This window comes from Narcine bancroftii, chromosome 9 (genome assembly GCF_036971445.1).
Source record: "Narcine bancroftii isolate sNarBan1 chromosome 9, sNarBan1.hap1, whole genome shotgun sequence".
Lineage (NCBI taxonomy): Eukaryota > Metazoa > Chordata > Chondrichthyes > Torpediniformes > Narcinidae > Narcine > Narcine bancroftii.
In genome coordinates, this window is record NC_091477.1 from 111,197,638 (window position 1) to 111,217,279 (window position 19,642).

Sequence of the window (19,642 nt, forward strand, 5' to 3'; positions counted from 1 at the left end):
ATAGGAACAACAAATTCTCACTCAATACCACTAAAACCAAGCTGTTTGTAGACTTTAGGAGGGGAAAACCAAAGGTGTACGATCCAGTGATCATTGGGGAACCAGTGGTGAAGGTGAGCAAATTTAAATTTGTTGAAGTCACTATTTTGGACCTTTCCTGGACCCAACATACAAATGTCATTGCAAAGAAAGCATGTCAGCACCTCTACTTCCTCAGCAGTGAGGCATCTGAAATCTTGCTAACTTACAGATGTGTAATGGAAAGTGCACTGACTGGCTGCATCATGGCATGGTATGGGGCACCAATACCTCTGAGTGGAAAGTCCTGCAAAAGGTAGTGGACACAGCCCAGTACATCACAGGAAAAACTCTCCCCACCGTTGAGAAAATCTACATGGAGCACTGCCATCGGAGAGCAACATCAAAAATCAAGGATCCACACCATTCAGGACAGGCTCTGCTCTAGTTGATGGCATCAGGGAAGAAGTATAGGTGCCGTAAGACTCGTACTACCAGATTCAAGAACAGTTGCTACCCCTCCACTATCAGACACCTAAACACCAGATTCAAAGACTCATTTAAGTTTGCACATGATTACTGAATCTTTATTTGTTTTCTGTATTGCACAGCTTGTTTAGATTTCTCTCATTTGCATACATATCTTTCTATTGACTACAGTTTAGAGTTACTGATAATTAGAAATTCTGCCACCAGGCCCACAGGAAAACATTTCAGGGTTGTATATGATGTCATGTATGTATTCTTACAATAAATTTGAACTTTAAAAGTACAACAATATGTGCCAGATCTGGAGGGTTTTTTTTTTGCATTATTCATTGTAAGTAGTAAAAGAGTAAGGAAGTCATTATGAACCTTATGAAACACCAGTTCAGCCACCATTAGAAAACTGTCTTCATCTCTAGGTACCATACTTTGGAAAAGATGGACAAAAAAGTTAGAGATAATGAGAAACTATAGTTATGTGGTTGGAGTGGAGAACTGGGATTGCAAGAGGAGGCATATAAAATTGTGAGCATGTTGAGGGCTCAAGAACGAAGGGACACAGAATGAAGGTAATTGGCAAAGGAATCAAAAGTGGCATTAGGAAAATATTTTTAATTTAAACACCAAGTGATTAGGTAGGAAGGCAGATTCAATTGTTGGATTCAAAAGGGAGATGTTTAGAATCTAAACTGACAGAATTTGTGAGGATATGGGATGATCGGAGACTCAAATGAGCTGGGTTACTCTTAGTATTAAGCCAGTAAGTGTCCTCCTTCTATGCTACTCATTATGTAGCTGTGACATTTTGTATGCACATAAGCAAGAAGAGCAACCATTGGTTTACCATCAAGATTAAAAAAACAAAGATGCCCCTGGACATCAAGCAAAATCTGCCATGAAGTTAAATCCACAATCTTTTTAGATTGGTGGGAAGGTTTACTCTTGACTGAAGCTGAAGGCAAGGGGAGTGGCATCATAATGTTTATATCTATTCACACAATCAAAACATGTAGAATGATTTTAGAAACAAGTTCACATTAAGATTTTCATTGAAAATGGATAAACTCAGAAATATCCAAAATTATGTACATGATGTACGTGTATTTCAAGTTTCAAATCTAGTTTATTGTTTTGATAAGAAAATAAATTTTAAATAAAAATACATTTCTAAAGCTCTAACATGCAGTTAAACAAGTGTTGTTTCTTAAAAAAATAGCTGAAGTAAAGCGAATATACAATATAATACAGCAATGTGATTTATCAACATATACAACATTATGCTATCTTGAAGAGAATATATAGACATCAAAATACAAAACAGACTTTGTCTGGAAAACTCCTGATCATGTACCATGTCGTTCAGCAGTCTGTACAATGGTCAATTCATCTGGCAGCAAATAATCACATTCTTTTATCCTTTGAATCTCTAATCAGTGCTGAGAATCAAGCATACAAAATAACTCTCTTTTACCAAATAACATTATTATTTTACACTGTAAACTAATTCTCTTGGGGCAGGGAAGAGAGGCCACAATTTAAGGAGCCAGGCAGGAACAAATACCTGTTTCAGTCATGTCAAAAGCTGTTTTCCAAACTGGGATGTTACCAACTGTACAAACAGTAAGAACAACTTATTCCACCCACTCTGCCTCCCAGGAACCTTTTTTGGTTAATCCCCAATATTGGAAATATTTGAGTAGGAGTAGTCAATTTTTCTCCAAAGGTTCGCTAAGAAGTGAGTTGGTGAAGGTACCAATTGGTGCAATATATACTCCAGTCAAGAAAAGTTCAAGGAGTGTTGAATTGACTTGCTTTGGCAAGTAGCTGTAATTAGCTTCAGTTTGAACATGTCGGGCTTGAAGGACCTAAACATAGTCAAACAACAAACAAACTCATGAGTCAATATTGTATCTGCTGCTGTATAGGAGAACCCAGAATTTCTCCCAAAAATGTGGTTTTGAGTGATACCTGTTGTATAAGACACTCTTCCCCCACACCCCCCAAAAAAATCTGGCACTTACCACTGACCAGTGGATGCTGTTAAAACCAAATCACAATAATTTAATAACAAATGATCATGTAAAGGTTTAAATGTTATTTGGATATTTAAAAAGAAACTGTTGGCCCTGTACAGAGCTAACAGCAGTCGGAGTGGGCGGATGGCTCCTGCAAAGCGCCAAAACTTTGCAAATAATTAATGGGGCATCCACGAGATTGCATCAGAGATGGTGGAAGCATTGAGACTTTGTCGATTTAGACCCTTTATATAGGACCACCCTGATTTTAAGTCGAAAATTTGAAGTTTTGGATTGTCCTATTCAACAGCATATACAGTAAAACAAAATTGTGTGATTGAATGGCATATCATTTTAACTTTTTTTTTAAAGAACTGAACCAACAAAAAACAAGACTTTTCCTTGGCAAACAGGAAAGGGAGTTCTATGCTGGAAGGATGCAGCATTGTACTTTATCACTGCCTTAAATAAATTAAAACAAACAAATTGTTTTGGTTAGTAGAGGTTATTTCGGAATTATTTTGTGCATAGTTGTACTATTTCCATAAATACATTAGACATCAGTTTGCTCCAAATCATTAGTACCTTTATCAATTTCTTTGGAAATGTTAAAATAAGTTTGTAATTAATTCCATGACTACTTCACATACTATCCAGAATAATATTTAAAAGCTATTACTATTATGGTCTTATGACTTTTACCAAATTTATTCAAGTATTTATTAAAATTATTACCTTGAGATGAAAGGAACCATTTGATAAGATGCTCAGTTCCAAAAATGACAGACCTCAAACTGCTTATAGGCCATTTAAAAAATATACAGTTTAGACTGAATAAACAAGGAATGCCAAATGTGATAGAGGAACATTACGGGTTCTATGGAAAGTACTGAGGATTATGATGGAAATGAAGATCTTCCTGGGATATTAAAACACACATTTAATACCCTTCTCTCCAAGTTCAGTTCTAAAGATACAAATATATTCAAAAAATTTGGAAAGATCATCAGATAGTATATGGAATGGAATTCACAGAAGTTCGACGAAGAATGACAATGTTATGACCTAATAAAAAAAATACCAGGTATCAGTCTTTTAAAAAAAAAATTATAAATTAAGATCACCTGGGAAAGTTCAGGAGATTAAAGTGCATCAAAATCAGTTCACTTTTGTGGACTTCACATAAATGTACATTTTCAGTGAAATGTTTCATGTATCTACTGAAGGCAGGCTTGTGTCCTTAAAACATGAGCATAGTGAAGGCACATATCAATTCCAGAGCTCCAGCAGTTGCCAAGTCCTCCTCCACTAATGGGATTATTTTGATCCTATGGGATTTTCTCTGTAACAAAAAAAAAATTTGAATATCTACTAAAATCTCCTCATTGCACCTTGTCTTAAATTGCTGTCCTGTGAAGAATTTCAAGAACCATCTCATAAGTGGTACAATCTCACTTCATTTCTGAATTGTTTTAGACACCATCCCTGGACAAATTCTTATATGTCCTCAATAACAGGATAAGTTCAAGTTCTTTATTTATATAGCACATTTTTTTTCAACTTGCATTGACCAAAATGCTATACAAACCAAGGCAATTGATCAAAACTAGTACAACTATTTATAGAAAAATGGATTAAGATGTTATAATTAGACCACATTTACAATGTTGTTGGAGGTTATGAACATACAAAGGGTTTCAGACGTTAAATGCTAACGACAGAAGGTAGATTTTTAACCTGGATTTAAAGGAGTTGAGGGAGGGGGCTAGTTTAATGGTCAGGGGAATGCTGTTTCACAGATTGGGGGCTGCAACCTTTGTGTGCGTTTAATGTGTGAAAGAGCCAGGCATCCTGCAGTTGCTGACCTGATCTGCTTGGGAGCGGAGTAGGGCATAAGCAGATCGGAGATATCAGTGTCTTGAAGGCGATTCTGATCCGTACCAGCAACCACTGAAGGGAGGCCAGAATTGGGGTGATGTGGTCCCTCTTCTTGGCACCTGTCAGGACTCTAGCCATGGCATTCTAAACCAATTAGAAGGGGATTAGGGAGGCCTGGCTAAATCCAGTGTAAAGAGAGTTAACATAGTCCAGACGTGAAAAGGGTGTGAATAACCCTTTTGAGGTCCTTGAGTGAGAGGTACAGTTTTATTTTAACAATGGTGCGGAGCAGGAAAAAGCAGGCCTTCACCCCGGCGTTGACCTGTTTGTCAAATTTAAAGGCAGGGTTGAACAGCACCCCAAGGGATTTAATGTTAATAAGAGTAGATAAATTAGATAGGGAGTCATGAAACTTTTTGGTGAAATTAGGGGGGCCAAATAGGATGATCTCAGATTTTGGCTCATTAACTCGGAGGAAGTTGCAGGCCATTCAGCATCTTGTGTCTTCCAGAGGTTGGTCATCTGGTTTTAGGGGAGAGGTAGAGCTGGTAACAGTGGAAGGAAATGCCAAGTTTCTGCATGATATGGCTGAGGGGGGAGCCCCGCAGGAGAGGGTGGGTGAGGCAGATGTAGACTGTGAAAACCCTGTCAGTGAGGTAAGATTTAAACCAGCTCAGGGCCATTGATGCCGACCTCCTGCTGGAGACAGTTCATCAAAATAGGGTGAGGTCCAGGAGCATTAGAACATAGCAAAGCCCAAGTCTGTGGTGAGGAGTAGGTCATTGAATATCCTCAATAAGGCTGACTCCCATGCTGTGGTGGGCTTTGTATTCTGACTGAAACTTTTCCGTTATCTTGGTGAAGCTAGGGAGAGTTGGTTAAGTATAACTTTTTTCAAGGACTTTGGAGAGGAAAGGAAGCTTTAAAACGGGTCTGTAATTTTTGGGAATAGTGGAGTTAGAGTTAGGTTTTTTTTTCAGGAGGGGCTGAACCACTGCACGTTTGAAGCAGGTTGGGACAGCCAGTGGCTAGGGAGCTGTTGATGATGCTCGAACCAGCGATGTCGAAGACATCCTTCAAGAGGGTGGTAAGGATAGTGTCAAGGGGACAGGTTTCATGGAAAACACAATCGTTCTGAGGGTGGCTAGTGTTAGGTCTGCTTTGTTCATGAATGAGTGAGTCAGACACCAGACTGAGTCGAAATCAAGGTTCTTTGTTCTTTATTGCCGGATTGTAACACTTGCAACTAACAGTGTTAGTTGGAGAAGGTGCATTCTGCCGTTATCAGCAAGTGGTGTTTTTTATATACCTTAGGATAAGTACTTAGTAAATTATCATACCATGACATTGTCCAATGAATAAACTGTTGCTATCCCTCTCTGCTAGCCTCCTGCACATCAATTTGTCATCCCCACTCTTATCTTGAGAGTACAAGGTCACAACTGCATCTTGTTATGGCCCAGCACTGGGTGACTCCCTCTACATTCCCAGCTCATGATGTTTTTACCTAACATTAGTGTGATGGAACTGAAGCTGTCCAGGTTATGTGGATAGTGTAATGGCACAACCTGAACACATACCAAAAAACATTGAAGTCAAAAGAAAGTAAAATTGAATGACCTCTAAAGACAACAATTAATTCAACCCCATTAGCTTGTCATCAGACAAATGAAAGATTATCCCACTCCTTGGAAGATTTGAAACCGAACTAATACTTACTCGCTCCCATATTTAGCGCACATTGATCTCTTAATTCTGTTCTGCTCATGAAATTTGGCCAACTCATCCACAATTCCAGTTATTTGCTGAAGTGTTTTAAAGGTAACTCTTGAGTCTTGAATTGTAAAATGGGCATATTCATCTTGTTCTTGTTGAGGACCTTGATACACATCTATAGTCCCACAAGCATCTGCAGAGAAAATCCACCAAAACATTGAAAAGAATCACCATTTACCAGCTAACCTTCACTCCCACCAAGTTCCTTTAGAGAAGTTTCTCTCAAGGGGACGGACCCACAGCACACTTAAGGGGGCAGCTACCAACTGAAATCATAACTTTTTTTACATAGTCGGTAGAAGTGAGGAAGAAACCAAGTAAACTTGAATGCTTCACATAAACTTTGAGTAGAGTCCTAAGAGGGCAATAGCCAAAAATAGGTTGTGAATGGCTGCTTTAGAGGGCTGTTACCATAATGTCACTTGTTAAAATTGTTCCTTGTTAACAAAAGAATTGTCATGTATTGCATTAAGCATGGGTTAACTTTAATTGTACATGTGCACTTAAAAATAATCTGAGACATCAAAATAACAAATTTAAAAGACATTTGGACAGATACATAGATAGCCAAAGTTTAGAATCATATGGGATAAACACAGATGAATGGGACTAGTTCAGATAAGCAACGTGGGGTTAACATGGATGAGTCAGGCCAAAGGGACTATTTCCACTCTGTACAGCTTTTTGACTATATTTTCATATTTATGGGAGACTTGCCTTCCATTTTTTGTAGCCTGGACAAATTCGCTTGGAATAGTGAAAATATTCTTTCAGCTTCCCGGTCACAGTCAATGGCCAGCTGAATATTTGCTGGAGAACCTCTGAAGGAAAAATAATAAACTATATTAGTAGTACCAAGAGAAAGTAAACTTTTAATATATACAAGAAAATATTTAAGACTCTCAGCAATTCAGGCAGCATCTGAGAAGAGAGAAAAATGGGGTGAATATTTCAGATTGTCTAACTTCAGAAATGGAAAAACTTTTAAAAAAGCAGAGAATTTTTGGTGGGGGGGGGGTTTGGAGTAAAGAACCATAGATTGCTTGTGAAAGGCTGGAGAGATTAAATGACAAAATAGTTGTTACTACAAGGGACACAGTAATAATGTGAACAAAAGTACACAGTACCAGTCTACAGTGGTAAATAGAAATTGCAGAATTTTCTAAAATTGATGAATTAAATGATGAGACTGGTATGGTAGACCTTGTGATGACCAGTTGATGATGATCTATTACTCAAACTTCAAGGAAAGGCGCAGCGTGCAGAGGGAGAGTTTGAAGGATTAAATTTACAGGTGAATAATACTGTACTCCCGATCTTATTTGTGCTCAGATATCCAAATTGCATTTAGTTCTCCAACTTCAGGAAACTCCTTTGTAAGAAACAAATATTGTCTGCCAAATTGAAACCAACTAGACACAGGAGGCTGGAGATGCTGGAATCTGGAGCAAATAATAAGCTGCTGGAAGAACCAAGTAGGTCAAGCAGTGTCTGTGGAGGCAAAGGGAAGGTTTAGACTCTGCATGAGGTCCAAGAGGGAAAATGGAGGCAGTTAGGGAGGGAGAGTGGTAATTATCAAGGCAAAGGTAGGTGGAAACAACAGGAAAAAAAAATGGGCACATGGCATTAAGGTGGGGAAAGGACAGATTCTGTTTGGTGATAGATTGATCCTGATAAGAGAGAATTTGTGGATAGATTGAACCAGATGGAGAAGATGGATGGGGGAGAGGGGATAATAGACAAGGTGAACAGAGGGAGAAACAACACAGGTCGATAGGCATGTAGGTGATAAGCAAATTGGTTGGTTAGCGGTTAGTTTAACACTTTTACAGTGCCAGCGATTGGGGAATCCCGCGCTATCTGTAAGGAGCTTTTATGTTCTCTCCGTGTCTGCGTGGGTTTTCTCCAGGGGCTCGCATGTCCTCCTACCTTTCAAAAACATACCAGGGTGCAAGTTACTGGTGTACAATTTGGGCGGCATGGACTCGTAGGGCAAAATTGACCTGTTACAGTGCTGCATGTCTAAATTTATCAGGTAGGGGAGGGTAATTAGTTTTGCTAACTCTAGGAGGGAGTGGAAGGGAAGATGATGAAAGGGAGAGAGTCTTTGGGTGGACTACTGGAATAAGAAATAAACATGGGGAGTGGGTTACCCGAATTATGAAAATTGAAATGTTCATAACAGTGGGCTTTAGACTATTCAATGAGAAAACAAGATGCCGCCGTTCTTCTAGTTTGCACTTGGCTTCACCATGGCAGTGGAGAAGGCCAGATTCAGAAGGCTTTGGTGTGGGAATGGGAGCTGAAATTATAAGCAAGTTGAAGTTCAAGATGGCTACTGTAAAAAGAGCGCAGGAGCTCTGCAAAATGGTTAGCTGCTCAATGCTTGGTCTTGCCCGTGTAGAGATCACATCACAAGCACCAAACCTAACAGACGAGATTGAAGCAGGTGCACACAGATCTCTGCACCACCTTGATGAGTTGTTCAGGCCCCTGAATGGTGGTGAGGGAGATGTAGGGAAACATGGGTTATCTCCTAAAGTTGCAGGGAAAATTGCTAGGTAGGTGGGAAGAGGTGAGAAATCCAGGAAGTCACAGTGAGAGTGGTTCCTGCAGAAAGTAAAGAGTGGAGGGGTTAGGGAGAGATGGAGAGGCAGAGAAGGGGAAGATGTGTTTGGTGGTGGGATTCCAAATCAGTTGGCAGAAGACGTAATGGATAATATGCTGGATACAGCTGCTAGTAGGGTGAAAGGTGAGGACTGCAGAAGTCTATTTCTATTCTGTTTAGAAAGTGGGGTTGAGGGGGATAGCACACATGCAGGAAATGGAGGAAAAACATCCATATCTCCCTTTTTCTCAAAACTGACGACTCACCCAGTGCAGCTCGTGCACCCAACTGCTTTCTCATCTGTATTTTTGCAGCACATCCAGCTGCCAGATAAAAAAGCACATGGATGGTAAACATGCAGCCTCTTATCATTGCAACGGCTCAATCTGGTGATAATCTCAATCCATTCATTAGCTTCCACACAGTTACCAGCCTGAACGTAAAGGGGTCGTTCGGGTCTATCCACACTGAGAATTTGAAACATCTATAAAGAAAAATCAAATGTTTACTGTTAAACAAAATTGTTTTACATCTATAATTTCAAACTGCTGGATCTAGATTTCAAAGTGACATCTGGTTGGCCTCTTTAAGCTGCTGAACACAATAAGTTAAATTTCTGTCCAAGTTCTGTTCTTCACATACATACAGAAAATCTTGAGGTTTTCCTTAATCCTATTTGTCAAGGCCCTCTCAAGCTCCTTTTAGCTCTCCTGAGATCCTTTCAAGTTCTTTCCTGACTTTTGGTTCCTCAACCTTCTTAACTAGCTGTTCCACCTCTCTTTCAACCATGGTTCCTTTAGCTTACCATCATTCTCTGTCTCAGTAGGTCAAACCTATCCTGAACCCACACAAGTGGTCTCCTCATTTCTGCTGGGATAGTTTGGAGATTTACTGGTCAACATTTTTTTATAACACACATGGAGTGTAGATGTCTGGATATGATGGAAGCATATATAACAACATTTAGTGGCATTTAGAGAGACTTGGAAGGAGGGATTTGGACAATGTGCAGGAAAATATAGTTTAAACTAACATGAGGTTGGTACAGACACAAGGGGTCAAAGGGTTTGTTCCTTTGCCGTACTATTTCATGTTTTATAAAGTCCACCAACTAAGTACTGGTGAACCACTGACAACAAATTTAGTGCTTGGTGTTCATTTACCATACAGGGTGTTGTTAGATGTGTCTCCAATCCATTTGCACAGATACTGCATGTTGTGGCGCTTTCAGCAGTTTCGATTCACATACCATATTTTCACTCATATAATGTGCACAAGCATATAACACGCACACACATATAATGTGCAGAAAATCTTCAAGTAAAATTATCTTCATATACCGCACATACGCATATAATGCGCAGGTGTAGTAGTTCTGTCCATCACCTTCATAAAATGTCCTATAAAAATCAAAAAACAAAGCAACACATGCGCAGATAACATTATCAGCCTGTAGGTATCACCTGCATTCGATCTAATCCGTATAAAAGGCTCTTGCATTTATTGTTATCTTTGAAATATAGAGTACCAGTAGTTTTGACAAAGTGAGGAGTCAACGCAAATCTCACAATGCTAATTTCAAACTGTAAGTTGTTACCAGAGCAGAAGAAACTGGCAACAGAGTGGCAGAAAGAGAGTTAGAGGTTGGCAAATCATCCATTTATAAATGGAGGAAAGAGGAAGATGAGTTTGAGAGGATGAATCCACGAAAATATGCATGTGGTGGCCCAAAAGCTAAATGGGCCCAGTTAAGATTCTGACTTGAAGGAAGGGTTCTTAGTTGTAGACAGCAAAATTAGGCTGTATCTACATTTGCCATTCAGATGAAAGCAAGACTGACTACTGGCACTTGAAAGAAGCATCCTCGAGTTCAAGGCGGGTTTCCCTGGATATTAACGTTTATAATGTGAAATGGATCGCCGGTAAGAACTAGAACAACTGGTGGTCAGTGACTTCCAGAAGATCGGGAACAAAAAAAACCAATGGCGACGAAGCTGCGAAAATCAATGTAAATTGTGAACTTTAAAAATCACCCCTGTGGATGTCATTAACATGGACGAAATCCCAGTGGCCTTCGGCATCCCCGCCACAAGAACTGTGGCTGCTTCTGGATTAAAAACTGTGGCCATAACCATGACTTGACATAAAAGGCTGTGCTTTACTCTAGTCCTTTGGCTGCACCGCAAGTGGCGATAAATTGAAGCCAATGACTGTATTTAAAAGAGCGACATTGCTGCGAGAAAAAAACCCAATATTGTGATTCTCCACTGTGACAAGAAAGGTTGGATGGACTCCAATCTTACGAAACTGTGGGTGGAAAAGTGTTACAGGCCTAGACCAGGCTGTTTCCCCCCCCCCCCCCCAAAGAAATAGTTATTCATATTTGATTCCATGGCAGCTCGCAAAGAGCATTCAACACAAAAGACTATCAATTCTGTTGGCGCCCACATGGCAGTAATTCTCGGTGAAGCAACTTGATGTTTTTGTTAATCATCCATTCAAAACGTTCAGCAAATCAGAATGGGAGGAATGGATGCAGAATGGCATTCATGAATTCACCCCAGCTGGATGGTTGAAAAGAGCAACCTATATTGAAGTTTGTGAATGGGATGCCAGAGTGCAGGATAAAATCAGAAACTACACAGAAAAGCCGGCATTGATGATGAAAAGCAGGGACAGCGATAACATGCCAGTATCAACTACAGTAACGGAAGAACGGTTGCAGGCTGTCCTAACGTATTTTAATGAAGAGACTTTGAAGGATTCAAAAGGGTTACGGATGATAATGGAGAAGACTAACACAGACGGATGTGTTGTCACTCAGTCTCTCCTTCCTAAAATGAACAATGAGCTCATTTGGGCTGCATGGTCAGCACTGCAGTTAGCACAGTGCTATTACAGCATCAGTAACCTGGGTTCAAATCCGCTGCTGTCTGTCAGGAACTTGTACATTCTCCCTGCGTCTGCGTAAGTTTCCTATAGGTGCTCCGGTTTCCTCCCACCCTTCAAAAATGTACACAGTGTGTTTTTTTAAACTTTAACATGTTGTCCAGCTTTTTAAAAAAATTTGTTATTTAAGATGTTATACCGTTATTTTAAATTCAAGCAATTCAAAATAATTTAATTCGGAACCAGTGGCTGCACAAATCAAGTTCACTTTTATATTCAACGTGTAAAAAAATTCTCGTATAGCGCATACATGCATATAACATGCAGCAGGTTATCCAGTTCGTTAAAAAAAACACATAACACTTGCATTACATGCGTAAAATATATTTAATGAAACCAAAAAGTTGTTTAACCATGTGCTCTTCTACAAGCTAATTTGGAATGTTATTTGCACTTACATTTTTTCTGTTGAAGCATCTTTCCTCAAGTTTTTCGACTGCAATAATATTCTTAATCAGAATGCTAAACAGGGATTCTTTACCTGTACAAACAGATTTAATCAATGTCATGAAGGTTTTCTCATAGAATCTTGAAATAAAATAGTAGATTGTCGAAGGAGAGCTGTAGCTTAGTTTCTGCTTTCTCAAATCAGGTTGAAAAGATTAGTGTTCATGTCCTTCTCAAGATTTGAGAACAACATTTCAGTGCATAAAGGAAATGCCTTGCAATCAGAAGTGCAGTTTCACATGGGATGTTAAACCAAAGCACTGCCTAGTGGTCTTCGATGTTAATAAAAGATTACATGGTAGGGCAGAAAAACAAAATCAACATTCAAAAACAGGTAATCATTACAAGGGGTAGCTTTAGATAATGTGAAAAATTGCCAATTAAAAAAAAACTGGTAAATTTATAGTTAAACAAGAAAATCCAGATGCTGGATGGATAATCTTTATTCCCCAAGAAGAAACCTGATATTTGAGCCATGTGGAGAACCCAAACTGCAAGACAGGCGAAAGCAATGAAGGTGGATTCATTCTGTTTTTCACAGAACATTCAAACTGCTTAATGAGAAATAAAAAGCCTTTAGACTATAAACGATACCTGAACTTTTCAAAAGAAATGGTAGTCTAAATGTGATTTGGTTTCCATATCAATAAGCCTATCACAGGAGACCTTGTGAAACTAAATTTAAAATTAGGCAATTGTTTTAAAAGTTCTCGATGCTGCTGATAAAAACAAATTTTACAGATATACCTGACTGCTTGTGGTAAGAGATCTCTCTGTTGGTCAACCGGAGCCATCGCTTCTTAAAATTATGCACTTTACGAATTCGGTTTCTTCCCTGAGCTCTTTTAATGATTTCCCTGCAAAGAGGAAAAACATATCTAGTTGTACTCCAGGTATATCAGAAATAAGAGTTCATCCACAAATAATGTTCAATCTGGGGTTGTAGACCTATTCTACTTACTTACTCAAAATGCCTGTTCTTAGGGGAGCAATGATAGTTCATGGAGATTTGCAATATTTGCAAACTATGGCATTAATGTTACTTAATGTGCACTTTAGCTCCATATTTCTCTAGTTATATTCACTCGCTTTAACTCTTACCCTTCTTTGAGAATAATTGGTTCATCTACACCAATGGGCTCTTTACTTTGCACAGAAGACACTTCATCTATAAACTAAATAGAATATTCATTAAAAAATTTCAAACAAATGTAGTTAATAGATTAGTTCATTTAATTCGTTTGAAATAATGTAGATGAGACATTGCATGGAATTCTGCTCATGATGAACATTTAACCAATTTTACTCGATAATCAGACAGAACCACAAGAAAAATCAATACCACAGGTCAACTTTTTCCAAACGTAACTTCTGAATATAAAAAGGAAATTATTTCAGGAACGTAGACCATTAAACATCGCGATAACAGCCTCTGCATGGCTTTAACTTCAAATTTTCCCAGAATGGCAAAACGAACGTTTCTACATTTTTTTTTTGCCATTTCAGGAATTAAAACAGAACATTAGCTATTATGGCAGCAGTGCTAAAATAAACTTATGACCAAGCTTTTCTACCTGTAGAATCAACTAATTATAAGTCCAATGCATTTTTAACATTTTATTAATTACAAAACTCTTAACACATGTTATTAAACTCACCTTTTTAATTGAATTAATGCATTTTTCTTCTTGAAATAGTTTAAAGAAATCACACATGTAGGATTCCTTGAAGCTCGACTGCAAATCAAAAGACATTGTACATCAATACATGGCAACACAGAATAAAGAAATCTTTGCAGAAAATAATGATGCTAACCAGTTTGTTTTTCGATAAACTGCACCAGCTTCCCAAGGTTTGGATTGTTTTAGAAATTAGGGTCAAAACTCGAGATGTTTGAGCATCCTACGAGATAGGAGAAAAAAAATAAACTGAGTGACAAATATTCCCTTCCAGATTTTCAGCCTGTAACATGAAACTAATGTTAACCGAAAGCTGTTGAATATTGTTGTCAATCTCTCTAAGGAACACTCATCTCAGCACCCAACTGTACTTTAAACACTTAAAATTTTAATCTTTCTACATCTGGCTAGTTAGAGATTTTAGACCTGCAATCCACTTGATTCCCTGACATTTAAACTCATCATTAGATATTTTTCATTAACTTTATTGATTTTTCTCACATCCAAAAATTTCTCATATACAAATAGACAAGATTGGCTTTTTTCTGTACTTCTCTCCTACCGACTACATAAAAAACAAATATTTATGTTACGCGAAGTGAAAAGAAAACAAGGCTTTTACTTAAATGGGCTATGCCTCCCCCACCCCGAGTTGACAATGGATAGTCCAGATTATCCCTGATGATTTAAAAAATGTTTACAACCACAGTCAAAATCCTTCAGGATCTTGTGATTCTTGGACACCAATTCAGTGCAGCACACAATTTGAAGAGGGATCAATCTTTCTAAATTTTAACATTATTTATTCAGCACCTCTTTTCAGTTTGCCTACTTAAGGCTTCTCAAGACATTTCAAGTTTCATTTACAGCATCCTAATCCTTAAGGATGAATTTCAGATTCTGCAAGATTAAATTTTTTTTAAATTTAGAGATATAGCAAGGTAACAGCCCCTTTTCAACTAATGAGCCTGCACCGCCTAAATACTCCCAATTAATCCACTAAACCAGTACCTTTTTGAAAGATGGGAGAAAACTGGAGCACAGAGAGGAAACCCACGTAGACATGGGGAGAATGTACAAGCTCCTTGCAAACAGTGCAGGATTCGAGCCCAGGTAGTGCAATAGTGTTATACTAACTGCTATGCTAACCCTGCCGCCCAATCATAGGGTCTATTTTGGTGATTTTTAAAATATTTTTTAAATTTTTTACACAATAAACCATATTGACCAAAATAAATAGACATTTTTCTCTTGAATATATAGTGTCATTTTCTACCCTTTTTTCCCCCTCCCTTCCCTCCCTCCCTCCCTCTCCCCCTTCCTATTTATTCAAAGTTCAATCTATAAGATACATTAAATCCGTTAAACAATGTTGTCACTTAATAAAATAAACAAGAAATTTTTATTTTTTACTTTTATATACTGAGTCAGTTCATTTTGTTGTCTTCTCCTTCTGTCATTTTAGGTGGTGGAGGTTCATGGTAGGATTTCTCTATTGTATTTCATGTACGGTTCCCATATTTGTTCGAATATTGTGATGTTATTTCTTAAATTATATATTATTTTTTCTAATGGAATACATTTATTTATTTCTATGTACCATTGTTGTATTCTCAAGTTGTCTTCTAATTTCCAGGTTGACATAATACATTTTTTTGTTACAGCTAGGGCTATCATAATAAATCTTTTCTGTGCTCCATCCAAATCAAGTCCAAATTCTTTATTTCTTATATTACTTAGGAGGAAGATCTCTGGTTTTTTTGGTATATTGCTTTTTGTGATTTTATTTAATATCTGGTTTAGATCTTCCCAAAATTTTTCCACTTTCTCAGATGTCCAAATTGCATGTATTATTGTTCCCGTTTCCTTTTTACAGCGAAAACATCTGTCTGATACTGTTGGGTCCCATTTATTTAACTTTTGGGGTGTGATGTATAGCCTGTGTAACCAATTATATTGTATCATGCGTAACCTCGTGTTTATTGCATTTCTCATGGTTTCGGAGCATAGCTTTTCCCATGTTTCATTCTTTATCTTTATGTTTAGATCTTGTTCCCATTTTTGTTTAGGTTGACAGTTTGTTTCCTCGTTCTCCTTTTCTTGCAGTTTGATGTACATGTTTGTTATAAATTTTTTAATTATCATTGTGTCTGTAATCACATATTCAAAATAGCTTCCTTCTGGTAACCTCAGACTGTTTTATTATATTTATCCTTCATTTGTTCAAAGCATAATAATTTATTTCCCGAAAAACAATTTTCTATTCTTTTGATCCCTTTTCTCTCCCATTCTCTAAAGGAAAGGTTATCTATTGTGAAAGGGATTAGATGATTTTGCGTCAATATTAGTTTTGGTAGTTGGTAATTTGTTTTATTCCTTTCTACGTGAATCTTCTTCCAAATGTTGAGCAGATGGTGTAATTCTGGTGAATTCCTACGTTGCACCAATTTTTCATCCCACTTATAGAGTATATGCTCAGGTATCTTCTCCCCTATTTTATCTAGTTCTAATCTGGACAATCGAGTTATCAGTGATTTTAACTGGGACCAGACATCATACCTAGCTGAGTACTTAAGGACTGAGCTGACCAACTGAGAGAGGTCCTTATAGACAACTTCAACACATCATATCATCAGCATGCATTGTCCCCATGGGTTTCAAGGTAGCTACCATCATCCCAGTACCAAAGAGTGCGTCAGTAATAGGCCTCAATGACTAACACCAGGTGGCACTGACCTCCACTATTATGAAGTGCTTTGAGCACCTGGTTATGGAACAAATCAAAGTGCCCCTCCAAGAGACACTGGACCCATTTCAATTTGCCTACAGATGGAATAGTTTCACTGACCATTCTCTAGTCTTGTCCCTCCCTCCACTCTGCCCTGACCCACCTGGAGAATAGCACCTCATACGCCAGGCTACTGTTCATTGACTTCAGCTCGGCGTTTAATACAATCATACCCCAGAGGCTGTTAGAGAAGCTGTCCTCGCTGGGACTCAACCTATCTGTAACTGGATTCTGAACTTTCTAACAGAAAGACTGTATTCCGTCCGGGTGGGCAGAAGAACGTCGAACACCATGCTGAGCACTGACGCACCAGAAGGCTGTGCACTCAGTCCGTTCTTGTTCACACTACTACCCATGACTGCAAAGCCAGATTCAGTTCCACAGAGTCATTACGTTTGCAGATGAAATGACAGTAGTTGACCTCATCAACAAAAATGATGAGTCAAAATATAGAAGAGGTGGAAAATTTTGTGAAATGATGAAGGAGTAACAACCCAAGTGGACAAGATGAAAGAGATTCAGATTCACTTTATTGTCATTGTCCAGTAAAACTAGCAATGAAACATTTTAAAATCTCAGTGTACAGTTACAAAAACTGCCTAACAAGGCAATAGTACTACACGATTAGTTACTAGAGTTTAGACATGGTAAAGTAAGTCAGGTTGCAACAAAATGTTAAAATGTCTGCCATTCAGATGGAGAAGAAAGCTTCCCCTAATCTCTGAGATTACTGTGGATTACCCATGTCACCATCCTAAGTCAGGTTCAGCGAGTCCCCATGGACCAGGCATTATGTTAGGGAGAGTATATACAACACAGTCACAGTGCTTCGCGAATTCCAGCATCAGCTGCCACGAGCCCCAGAAAAAAGCAACCTCCAGATCTCTATAATTATCACAAGGTCCAGGGTAGAGTTTTGCTCAAGCTAGACAGGCTGGCTCCAAGAGACTTTGCAAAAACTTTGAAGAGTGCCCAAGAGACTTCACTAATGGATTGCTGTTTTGAAAAGCAACAGAAGAAAGAACTCGGAGGAGTAGATTCGGAGCTACAGGCTGTCTGGGAGTGCTGCTTTCTATTCTAAGAGTCGTGTGGTTTTTGCAAACAGAGAGGGAGAAAAAACAGGCTTTTCTCTGAGAGAGAGAGAGAAAGAGAAAGAAAGAGAGATCAGTTCTGCAGCATTATAGCCAGTCAGCAGTATCAGCTGGGACTGGAACAGGCCAAGCTGGCAAGCATGTGGAAAAACTCCATTTGGAAGAAAGGCTGTGAGTGCTTAGTTCAGCCTGGTCACAGCCCTTATGGTTCATACAAGAGGAGAGGACTGGCTGCCTAATGTTTCACTTGAAATAAGAGAAACAAAAAAGAACTCTGTGGTGAACTGAAAGAAAAAGGTTATCATCTGGAAAACCCTGAGGGGGCAAGTTTCTTCAGCAAGACACTGAAGTGGCTGATTAAAAGGAATCAGTTGTGGGAATCCAGCGAACAACAAATATCTCTCTTAAAACTGACAAGAACCTTCCTGAGCGGTAACCATTTACCTTTCAAGCACCAAAGCCTAGTTAGTGAACTGTGAATCAAAGAAATTTTCTGAACTTACACACACATTACGTGCGCTTAGAAGGGGGTTAAGTTAGGTTAGTCAATAGTGATAAGTTAAAGTGTGATTCTGTTTTCAAGTTTAAAGATAATTAAAAGCAACTTTTGTTGAAGTAACCATTTGTCTTGATGAATATCTATTGCTGCTGGATTTTGGGGTCCTCTGGGCTTGTAACAAATGCCAAAACAAACTCTCTGTGGTTCTATTATTTATTAAGAAGGTTTATTTTAATATATGTACGTGTACGGTACATATGTATCATTTGTCTGGATGTGGGTTACGTCTGTACGTGCACTTTGCACTGCTCTGCACTGTGAACTGGAGAACACTGTTTTGTCGGATTGAACTAGTACAATCGGATGACAAATAAACGAAGTTGAATTTGATAGTATCAAGTAAAAAAGTGAAATATTGTGAAAAATGGACATTTGAAATACACAAAAATAAATACAGGCTCTCAGCAGATCCAGTAGCATGTCATAGACCAATAACCAGTTTCTCATGTCCATTTTAGTGAACAATTTTCAATTTCTAGGTAATACTGAACATAATGCAAATATAACGTTCCACACCTTTGATGTTAATCCAAAATTAATTCAAATTATCATAATAAAATTCTGCTCCACATATTAGTTAGTCTCATTCCAAGTTGTCCTTATCTTTATTGTTTTTAATAGGTTAAAATTCAGGTGTCAGACATTCTATAACATTTTTCATCCATTCCTGGGCTTTTAATTCCTTAGTTATGAAATCAACGCAAAGGCATTTTGCACAACTTACTGGGTGATGGGGTCGTAGATTGAAACGGTGAGGTGAAACGATTGCGACTGCAAAGAATCGAAGGATGACAAAGCTGCTTACAGCAGAGTACTGCACATGGAGATCATCTGGAAATGAAAAGTCAGTTAGTTACCATTTTATTATTCTTTGTACTTTTTGATGTCTCAAAACCAGAGCATGGTTATAGCAAATAAAGATATGATCTATTAAATCTGCACCAACTCGATGTAAATCAAATCCATCTTGTACCACAAATATTTTACTACAGGCCTGCAAATCTCCATTTACATCCCATCTCCCTTGAACGCTACTCTGTACCCCATGCCCCCACCCGCGCAAGAAAACACATCTCTCCATGTTACCAAATTTTCTCTTTGGGCTAAATAGTCTTAATGGTCTCAATGACTTTCTAAATGTCACAATGAGAAATATTCTTCTATTTCTCGCTCAGCATGGAACAGGCCCTTCAATCCAACTCTTCCATGCTGATCAAGTGGTATTCTAGGCTAGTCCCATTTTTCTGCATTGGTCCATATATCCATCCAAATGCCTTGAGTATTGTAATTGTATTGCTTTCAGTAATTTCCTTTGAAAGCTCATTCTAAATATGAACATTCTTGATTT

At 38.3% G+C, this 19,642-nt stretch overlaps 1 protein-coding gene across 3 annotated transcripts in view; it reads right to left on the reverse strand.

Annotated features, from left to right (window-relative positions):
* Positions 1–577: 577 nt before the first annotated feature.
* The window catches only part of rasa2 (RAS p21 protein activator 2), a 136,535-nt gene continuing 117,470 nt past the window's right edge, over positions 578–19,642 (reverse strand). Inside the window, exons 15-25 of one of the 3 annotated variants that reach the window (XR_011344330.1) lie at positions 19,019–19,125; positions 13,993–14,079; positions 13,836–13,913; positions 13,279–13,352; positions 12,925–13,034; positions 12,129–12,211; positions 9,048–9,265; positions 6,891–6,994; positions 6,117–6,306; positions 3,644–3,861; positions 2,285–2,369 (exon numbers count right to left, since the gene is read on the reverse strand). Coding sequence is in view for 2 of the 3 variants with exons in the window: in XM_069897327.1 (XP_069753428.1) it covers positions 2,282–2,369; positions 6,117–6,306; positions 6,891–6,994; positions 9,048–9,265; positions 12,129–12,211; positions 12,925–13,034; positions 13,279–13,352; positions 13,836–13,913; positions 13,993–14,079; positions 19,019–19,125 (1,139 nt within the window). In the remaining variant the exon portion in view is untranslated. Of the gene's footprint in view, positions 3,862–6,116; positions 6,307–6,890; positions 6,995–9,047; positions 9,266–12,128; positions 12,212–12,924; positions 13,035–13,278; positions 13,353–13,835; positions 13,914–13,992; positions 14,080–19,018; positions 19,126–19,642 lie in introns of all 3 variants that reach the window. The other 2 variants (XM_069897327.1, XM_069897328.1) reach the window with 2 other exon arrangements.